At 40.0% G+C, this 9,762-nt stretch overlaps 1 protein-coding gene and 1 long non-coding RNA gene across 2 annotated transcripts; one reads left to right on the forward strand and one right to left on the reverse strand.

Annotated features, from left to right (window-relative positions):
- Positions 1 to 227: 227 nt before the first annotated feature.
- On the reverse strand, positions 228 to 1,405 carry LOC112431777 (Fc receptor-like protein 1). Its single transcript, XM_076880935.1, has 5 exons — positions 1,346 to 1,405; positions 967 to 1,002; positions 616 to 873; positions 291 to 536; positions 228 to 259 (listed from the first exon to the last, which is right to left on the reverse strand). Exons 1-5 carry the CDS (start codon positions 1,374 to 1,376, stop codon positions 228 to 230), a joined length of 603 nt encoding a protein of 200 aa, XP_076737050.1. The 5' UTR covers positions 1,377 to 1,405.
- A 2,028-nt stretch (positions 1,406 to 3,433) lies between these two features.
- LOC101484236 (uncharacterized) lies at positions 3,434 to 6,686 on the forward strand. The gene is made up of 3 exons (XR_003023223.2): positions 3,434 to 3,727; positions 5,576 to 5,938; positions 6,177 to 6,686. It is a non-coding gene; the product is annotated as an uncharacterized LOC101484236 (long non-coding RNA).
- The last annotated feature ends 3,076 nt before the right edge of the window (positions 6,687 to 9,762 follow it).

Consider the following 9,762-nt stretch of genomic DNA (forward strand, 5'->3'; position numbering starts at 1 on the left):
TTTGAGTCTCACCTTCAGGTTTCCAACGAACACATCGTATCACCAGCAGAACCAGAAACACCAGCAAAACCACAAAACAGACTAATCCAGCAAGTACCACTACAGCAAGAACAGGAGAGGAGCCATAAGCAGATGAGGATGTTGGGATCGATCCTGACGTAGGTGGAGGTGTGGATGTAGGTGGAGGTGTGGTGGTGTGTTTGTCTAAAACAAAGCAAACACAGTCATTAAGTTGTCGTCACATTGTGAATGTTGAAACCTGCAGAAACACAGACAGGTGAGTGTGTCACCTGTGACAGTGATCCAGCTGGATGGAGACTCTCCATGACCGCTGATGTCACACTTGTACAGGCCTTCATCAGACCTGGAAACATGCTGGATGGTCATGTGACCTGTAGGCTGCTTCCTGATGAGGGAGCCATCTTTATAGAAAGCAGCTGGGAGGTTGGAGGGAGTGGTCTTTGTTTTACAGAGCAGAGTGACGTCATCTCCCTCCATCACAGGGAGGACAGGACTCTGCAGGATCACTGATCCACCTCAACACAGAGACAAACTACAGCATTTCATCCATTTACACACAGCTTCATCAACACTATCTCCACACACTCAGCTTACCAGTGACTGTCAGGTTAACCATGTTACTGATGGGACCCTCTCTGGACTCACACCAGTAAACTCCACTGTCGAGTGGGATGATGAAGCTGATGTTACAGGAAGAACCCTCTGATTTTCCAGCTCCACACTGAGTCCTGTGTCGTTTACTTGTGTTTCTCCTCAGAGTCCATCCAGCAGAGCTGTCGTCCTCCTCACAGCTCAGAGACACAAAGGCTCCTTTAAAGAACTGAGAGCTGCTGGGACTCACAGTCAGACGAGCTGTGAGGGTTAAAATGAAAATAAATAAATAAATAAATTAAAATCTTTTAATTGCTCAAACTGTTACAACTGTGACAGAAGAAGGTTACTGACCTTGGCTTGTTGTGCAGCTCAGCAGTGAGATCAGAACTAAAGAGAAATTGACACATGAAGAACAACTCCACACAAACAGCTGAAAAACGCACAAACTCGCATTGATGCAACATGCTTCAATAAAGTTTGGCTCTATTGTGAGTATATACAGACTCATAAATACATACATAGATACTTTTAATTAACACAATAAAGTCACATGTCCACCATCCAGCTGTGTTCATGTAATGAGTTGAATGATTTGAGATTTTCACTGCCTGCTGTTTTTACCTTGAATTCAGCCTGATTTGTTTTTCATGTCTTCTCCTCCATCATCAGTTATCAGGAGAGCAGACAGTCAAAGTACAAGAATGCAAACAAACACAGAGATTCTACTTACAGAGCAGACACAGCACAGATGTTTCCTTCATCGTCCTTCTCACTCATTTGAGCTTTTCTTTTTGTCAGCGATATATAGCAAAGCCCGCCCTCTTCATCTGATTGAGGGTTTGCCCTTTCTTTACAAATACACTGGTAGGTAGCTACCATTTTTAACTATGTAGGGATGTCATTTATAAAATAGTTTCAGAAAATATGCATAAAAACACAGTGTCATAGTTTTTTTTAGTAGCAGTTTGTATAGCAGCTTTCAGTTACACTGTAACCCAAGCAGTCCAGTATGATCAGTCCAGTATTAGAAAATTCCTTTCTGACTAAAGGGCTTAAAACTATGAGTTCATCAAAACTTCACAAAATTGGAATATGCAACATTCCAATGGAGGGATCGGAATATGGTGTAAACAACACCAAAGTATGAATCCATTCTTCTTAAGGCTGGTGGTGGTGTAATGGTGTGGGGACATTTTTACTGCCGCACTTTGAGCCACTTAGTACCACCTGAGGGTCATTTAAACACTGCAGCATATCTGAGTATTGTTAATGACCATGTCTATCCCTTCATGACTACAGTGTCCATCAGTGTAGTCAGCCATCTTCTGTGAGCCATTTCCAGCAAGATGATACACCATGCCTTAAATCTCAAATCATCTGAAATTAGATGACTGGACCAGATATCAGTCCAACAGACCAGTATGTGGTGGAGCAGGTGAGCCCCCTTATGGACAAATCTACAGAGACTATGTGACGTGTATACCTAATAAAGTGGCCGGTAAGTGTAAATGGATAGAGGCATCAGTCACTGCATGATAACAGCCAGCAGGTGGTAGCAGTGGAGCATTAGTTTTAGCAGTGCCTGACAGTTTTAATGTGACCTTTGACCTTAAATGCTACAGGAGATCAACCAGACATTTCCACCTGAGACCTAAGCTTTTGAGACCTCATCTCCTCCATCGTCCTGTCTGTGACACAGAATTCAGTCTCACTGTTCCATGCTGAAATGTCCTCCAGTTCCTAAAATGTATCTGGAGGATGGATGAAAGGGGGAGACTGTGGGAAGAGCTGATGGAGGATGCACAGGTTAAAGCAGGTGTGGCCACAGCTGGAATATAGAGACCATGGAGGTAGGAGGACTCCTTTAACAGCTTGTCCTCTTTTTAAAATTATTTCAGTTCTCTAAGATGATCAGAGTTTCTGCCCCTCACTTTTTCTGTGTGATTGAAGAAAAAAAAGAGATGTGATATCTGTCACACGACTCCAAGTTGCAAATTTAATCAAAAGTGTCTCTAAATAAAAACATGTTTTATTTGATAATAATATGATGTGTGCAGTTAATAAAAGGACAGGTAATGTTTGTCGCGCTGGCTCGTTTGTTTCAACTCGCCAGTTGCCACAAGACAACTTACCAACGTGTCCATAATAAGCTAATACTCCTAACCAGTAAGTACACTTACTTACTGGTTTTGTCGCATCAGTCTGCGTCTCTGAGTTAACTTGTGTTTCTCCTACAGCCCCAGACCGCAAAAAATGCGCGTGCTCTTTGTGAGCTCGTTCCCGGATCGTAACCAGCGCGTTCTGCCGTCAAGGGCGATCATTGGTTAATGGCGATCATGTGACTGAAGCAAGCCAGATCCTTTTATTTAGTAAAAATGTGATTAATTGTTAAATGGTATTGTTGAGGGGCACAGACAGGACTCGCACACATACATTTTTAAAAAAATAAAAAATTAAAACAAAGTTGCCTCAACAGAAGGGCACTTTGGGCACCATCAGGAAAGGGTCGGGTGCTCAAGCCCCCCCCGCACGTGCCTGCAGACAATCCAGAAATAACTCAAGCAAAAGTTGCTCAGTCTCTGCGCATTACCGAGATATGACATTTCAGCTCTATTGTCGGAGGTATAATAATAACAATAATAATATTAACGATACAATATGACTGACCCACCATGATTCCTTTTCTTAAAACAAAAATGTTTTACCGCCTGTTCTGGCTTATATGACGTGCTAATACCCCCCTCCCCACCCCCTCCAAGAAACGTGTTTAATAACTTTGTTATGACTGGTCAGTGGTATGTTGTTTGTGTGCATCTCTTTCTCGGAGATGAAAGCGTGCGTCAGAGTGCGTCAGGGATCGCAGCAATCAAGCTGTAAGGGTAAAGATAGGCATCTGTGACTTTTAGTTCAACCCAAACAAAAATGATAAAAGCTTAGAATTTAGATGATCGTGTAAGGTTTCACAGATCAAACTCTTTGGAAATGCACTGTCGGACATTAAGAGCAGTAGTTGTGGAACAGCCCAAATACTCGGTGCGGTGAATGTCTGCTGGAGGATCAGCGCCACTTTGGCGCAATTTACTGTTTGTCTTCTTCCTGCTGGTCTCTTCAGGTGAGGTTTATCTGATTAATTAAAACAAGCAGTTTTTCGCTCTGTGAAATAGAGGAGGAGAGCATAACCTCTCGACTAGGTTTGAATGTTTAAATAAAAGAGCATGCTGACGTTTAACTGACGTGGTTAAAATTCGGCTGAACTTCGTAGTCTTACACATTGGTGCTCTTGGAGCTCATGAAGCAAGTTTAAACCTTTTCTTCACACACGCGCACACATCCGCTGTTTTTTTAAAGAGTTTTATTCGTAAAATCACCCGCTGTGCTTCAGTTTCTGATGGTTACGTTACCGTATCCACCAAGGACGGCCACAGCAAGAAAATTTTTTGTTATTATTATTATTATTATTATTATTATTATTATTATTATTATTATTCATTTTGAGGAAAAAAATAGTCACCGTGTTAAAGTATATGGACATTGAAGAAAAAGTGCAGAAAGTTGCATCTGGTCAGAAGAAAGAAAAACACAAACGTGAAGGAGTTTGTAGGATTTCTCTTCAGATTTATTCTTCGGTTTCAAATTCAAATTCAAATTCAAATTTTATTTGTCACGTACACAGTCATACACAGTACGATATGTAGTGAAATGCTTGGACAACTGCTCGTGACCTAAAGAGAACAAAAAAGGAAAGGCTATGAATAAGATAGGAAATAAATATGAAAAATTAAAAAGGGTAAATTTAACTAGGAAGGAATAAAATATAAATTAAGGTTAAAAATGAAATAACTGTACAACACAAATTAGAATGAAGGGTAAATTTAACTGGGAAGAATAAGATAAAATATATAAATAAAAGTTGAAAATAAAATAACTGTACAACAAAATACACAATACACAATATAGAACTATATAAGAATGTATGAAGAAATCTAAATATAAATAAATATATACACAATAACAGCAGCTGTACAAGTATTAACCGGAAATGAAGAATATAGTGACCAGTGTTGTGCAAAACCAAAGTCCAGAAAGTCCAGTGTGTGTATAAGAACTGTATGTGTGGGTCAGTACTGTGTGGTGGTGTGATTGAGAGACCGTATCGCCTGCGGGAAGAAGCTCCTCCTCAGTCTCTCTGTGTTGGTCTTCAGGGAGCGGAATCGCTTTCCTGACCTCAACAGAGAGAACAGTCTGTTGTTGGGATGGCTGAGGTCCTTCACCATCTTCCTGGCCTTGGTTCAGCACCGCCTGCTGTAGATTGAGTGCAGGTCAGGGAGCTCGGAGCGGATGGTTTTCTTCTGCTCTTTTTCATGTGTTTGTATAAATTAGACTGTTGCCACAGTTTCTCTCCTACAAACTCTGCAGTATTGTCAGTATTTTCATTCACAGTTATCACGGACATCTCATAGTTCTCTCTGTCACCACCTCAGTGGGTGGAGTTTGTCTGCGCAGTCAAAACACAAAACACAGCAGAGCAAGGTAGCAGGACCAAAGTGGTCACACGGGTTGTGAGCGGAGTGCTGTTTGCACAGACATGTCTATTTTGTGATGTAACAAGAAACATTAACCTTGATAATCAGTCCTGTCACACTGGTACTGATCATATACCAGTATCAGTGCTGTTATCTTACCAACATTTTTACAGCAAAGCTTTTGTTCCTCATTTACTTCTTTCTCATGGTTACAGAAAGGGCAGCAAAATATGTTTGCTCACAAAAATGATGAAATAAAAACACACAGTTAACTTTTTGCGCATCATTTGTTAGAAAAGTCATTCTTACATATCCACCGAATTTAAATTCCTCATGTTGCAGTTCAGCAGAGCTTAGTAGTCACACTGATGGAATGCTGTACAGGTGAACAGTTGTACTTTCGTCCCTTTAACCTCTCTGCTCTGTGTTGTTTCCAGTTTCAGACCAAAAACACATCACAGCTGAGTCTGGACACAGCGTGACACTGCCATGTCGAGCTCCAAATGACGACATAACCATCACAGCTGTAGAGTGGACTAGAACTGATCTGAAGAACGAATATGTTTTTTTTTACCGCAACAAGGGTTTTGATCCTGCCAACCAGCATCCATCTTTTAAGAATCGGGTGGATCTGCAGGACAGAGAGATGAAGGATGGAGACGTGTCTTTGATTCTGAAGGATGTGACAACTGCTGATAGTGGAACATACGAGTGTCGAGTTGCCCAGAGAAAAACAAACGAAGAAATAGCAACTTTGAACCTCATCAGCAGCATAAACCTGAGTGTTGTTGTTCCTCCAGGTGAGTGAGTAGAGTTGAGTGTGTGTGTGATCAGCGGTGAAGCTGCTTCCTGGTTGTTGATGTTTGTTTCTAAAGATGTTGTTGATGAGACTTTGTAGAAAGCAGCTGGTCTGAGTGATGTGATCAGAGTGCAGTAGATAATGTCTGACAGCAGTTTGAAGAGGAAATGGATTCTGTTCTGTTCTTCACTCATCACCTACCTGACAGCTGACACCTCACACCTGTTTCTCACCTGCAGGTCAGCCAGGAGGAGACACAGAGGATGGATCTGCTGGGCTGACTGTTGGTCTGTCAGTTTTGGGGGTGATTTTAGCTTCTGCAGCTCTTATATCTGTTTATGTTTATTATAACAAAAATCAAAATGAAAGCTTCATATCTATGTTCAAGCATTTGAAACAATGTAAGGGAAGGTGAGATGTCTTTAAGCATCAGGAAAGGCAGATGATGTGACACAGACAGAAAGAAAGATGCTAAACACCAGCAGATACACATCAGCTGTAGATAATCAAACACATCCTGAATTTGGTGTCCAGCATCTTTGTGAAAAATCTCTTTAATTATTTGGTGAAAAAGGGAACATATACATAAAAACTGTTTTTATGTTTGCACATTAAGGGGACATGTTACTTTTCATTAAACACATTTAAGCTATAACAGTACAGTTACAGCTGCTGTTTTTGTCTTTGTGTTTGTAGGAGGTTTAGATTCATGTGTGTACCAAATGAAATTAGTTGGTTTCAGGAACACATTTTATTTCAGTACTGTGGAAATTATATTACTGTAAACATATTGTTATATCTTATATATATCTGGACAGATGACAAGTTTCTTTTTCTCTAACAAAATCTTGTTGGGAATCTTAAATCTTGCTTTACGTGGAGATATCATCTGAATTTCAGGAGCGGGACCTCATTCACGCCCCTTCCAGCCGTCATTCACTTCTTGCTAGTACATGGGGATCTGCCTGACCCGGGAGTCGCTTCCAGTCCCCTTCGAGGCCTTCCCCAAACCGCAGCACCAGTTCATAGTTTCATAGATGTGGTCCCAGCTAGTGAATTTTTACTATATGACAATGGATTGATTGTGTGACTATTTGTATGTTGCGGCTTGATTCAGCGTTGCATGCTAGGTTTAAAAAGACAAAGACACCATTGAATTCTTTATGATTTGGTGGGTTGGCCATCACTGACCACTCACAGAAAACAGATTTGGGGTATTTTTCTCAATAAAGTGACACCAGGTAAACTTCCAGTTCACCTTTGTACCCTTCTGCGCACTACTGCCAATAGTTAAAGTTAATCAGCCACTCTGAATGAGGGACCTACAGTAAATCTGGCAAAAACAGCATTTTCTTACTATGTATGTTGGATATGGAATCAGTTACAGAGAGACTCTGATTTATGGAGACTTTACGTGCAGCACAAGTAATGCAGTAAAGAAGATCTGTGGGTGGTGTACTTGGGGTCACATGTTTTTGTATATTATGCTGTAAACCTGTTATATTTTATTGCTGTTATATTTTTTGTTGTATTTGTTGCATTTCCTTTCTTTATGACTTTTATTAACTTTGTGTGGGTTCTGCTTTGATCAGGTAATCTTGATCTCAGTGGTACTTTCTGGTCAATGACAATAATGATGTGAGTACTCATCTATGAGGATGCTGTTGTGTCCATGTCTTCTAATGTGCTGAAACATTTGGCAATTCATTCTGTACCAGTGTGTACTTCGTGTATGACGAGATATCTGCACTTGATCAGCAGCGTGTGTGTTCTACACAGCTGCATGTATCAGCAGCAGGGAAAGTTTTGAAATTAAGAAAATTTCCACTCCTCCCTGATGTGTTTAAAACATAATGTCCATCAAATGATTTAAAACTGTTTTGAATGCATTTTTTAGTGATGGGGAGAAATAAGCAGGGTTCAATAGCTCCATAATGTTTGTGTAAGACATGAAGGATCACTAGTTCAATACTGGGATGAGACACAAGTCCCTGGAAGGGTTGCATCAAGAAGGGAATCGGGTATAAGATTTGTGCCGAATTAAATGTTGTGACTTCTTGTAAATAAGTAAGCAGCTAAAAATAAAGTCACAATAAGCCGGGGTTTCTGTTTGCGCTTGTAAAAGCTATTTTTATCACAAATATTCTGATCTGGTAAACAAGTTGATTCAGGTATGTAGTGTGAACACCCTCTTTCATGAGAAACAGATGCAAACAATAACAGTTCAAACAGCTTTCCGAACATGTCGAGACAAGTTTCTGAAGGAGGAATGTTCGCTGTGTGTAGATCAACAAGAAGGTGGTTATAGATCACGTGACAGTAAGTCACACGAAAAGTTACGTTTTCCCACATGAGTCATCACTTCTAAGTAATCTAACAATGAGCAAATTTCCAAATATTTGACTTTTATTTAATTTTTTTGTCATTGGTTGTTATTTATTTACATTTTTGTGCATGTTGTAAAACACTGCTTAAAATAAAAAAAAATGTTTTAATGATTAAACATGTTTCTGATAAAATTCTGTCATCATTTATATAGTGTTTAGATGAATCTCGAGGCTGTATTAACCCTGGAGGCTGAGTGTTTCTGGGCTGAGAAGATCACCTGTAACCATAACTGTACAGAAGCTTTACTAAAAGATCAGTTATTAGCATAAATATGTGTTAACAGCATGATCCTAAAATTCACTCAGAATACTCATATCACTCTCACACACACACACACACACAAACGTATAAAGCCAGCATGCTAAATAATTAGTCAAATAGAGAGTGAGGATAGAGCGAGCTCAAACTTTCTTTTTATTTTTTTGTCTGCTTATTTAGTTGTTTCTTGTTTTTTTGCCCTTTATCCCCGTCCCTCTTCTCCGCTGTCTTTCCCCCTCTCTTCCTTTCTCCCTTTTCTTTTCCTCATTCAAGTCTGTCCCGTATCTAGCAAGTTAAAATAAAAAACAAATTAAAAAAACAATAAAAGGTGAATCAAATAGACCATTACGGCAAGGCTTTAAATCAATAAAAATACCAACCATGTGATCTATTTTTCTACATCACATGATTAACAAAAGAAAAACACTTTATCTCATGACTCTAGCTTCCTTAAATGTGCACGTTTACTTGCTTCTTCCTGGTTGATGTCACCAGGTTTCATCTTTTCTTTCTCTCTGCTTCAGTTTCTGTCTCTCCTCTCGTCTATCTGTGATCACTTGCTGTTGTTTGTTCCCTTGGATTCCCGCCCATGGCTTTATGCACCTGAGGAAATCCCCGACCGGTCATTGATGATCTCATCAGCATTGAAGAAATTCACCTCGTGTTTCCCTGTGTACAGATGTTCACCGAGTCACCTCCCTGGAGTGTTTTGAGCCTACCTGAGCTGAATAGAGTTGCCTGTTCCCTTTTCCTCTTCCACTTTGTACGTAGCACGTTTTTGGTGACCACTATAAATAAACACACTGAACTCTGATTCCTCTGAGTCCTGCTCTCGAGTCAACTGCAGTGTTTGTGACAGTTTTTCTCTTTACTTTTTTTCCAATGAGGTAAAATGAGACTCAAAATGACTTAAAAGATAACAGTGCAATTGTGATAAATCTAGAGGACTAGTGGAGCTTTGGTGAAGGAAACTCTCTGTTTGGTTTTGCTTTCTTTTTCTGTGCTGACAGTGACTGAACACAGGAAAATAAATTGTTTACAGTGAGGTCAGTTGAATTCAATTTTATTTATAGAGGACCAAAACATGATAACAATCACCTCAAGACCCTACAATAATACAGAGAAAACCCCAACAAACAGACGCCCCACTGTGAGCAAGCATTCAGTGACAGTGGGAAG

The sequence above is a fragment of the Maylandia zebra genome, unplaced genomic scaffold, assembly GCF_041146795.1.
Source record: "Maylandia zebra isolate NMK-2024a unplaced genomic scaffold, Mzebra_GT3a scaffold02, whole genome shotgun sequence".
Lineage (NCBI taxonomy): Eukaryota > Metazoa > Chordata > Actinopteri > Cichliformes > Cichlidae > Maylandia > Maylandia zebra.

Excerpts from the sequence above, each read along its gene's own strand:
- LOC112431777 (XM_076880935.1), bottom strand. The coding sequence starts at position 1,376 with ATGAAGGAAACATCTGTGCTGTGTCTGCTCT. Across the intron at positions 1,003-1,345 it reads ATCTGTGCTGTGTCTGCTCT|TTCTGATCTCACTGCTGAGC; the intron begins GTAAGTAGAATC and ends ATTTCTCTTTAG. Across the intron at positions 260-290 it reads CAGCTGGATCACTGTCACAG|GTTTCAACATTCACAATGTG; the intron begins GTGACACACTCA and ends GTGTTTCTGCAG.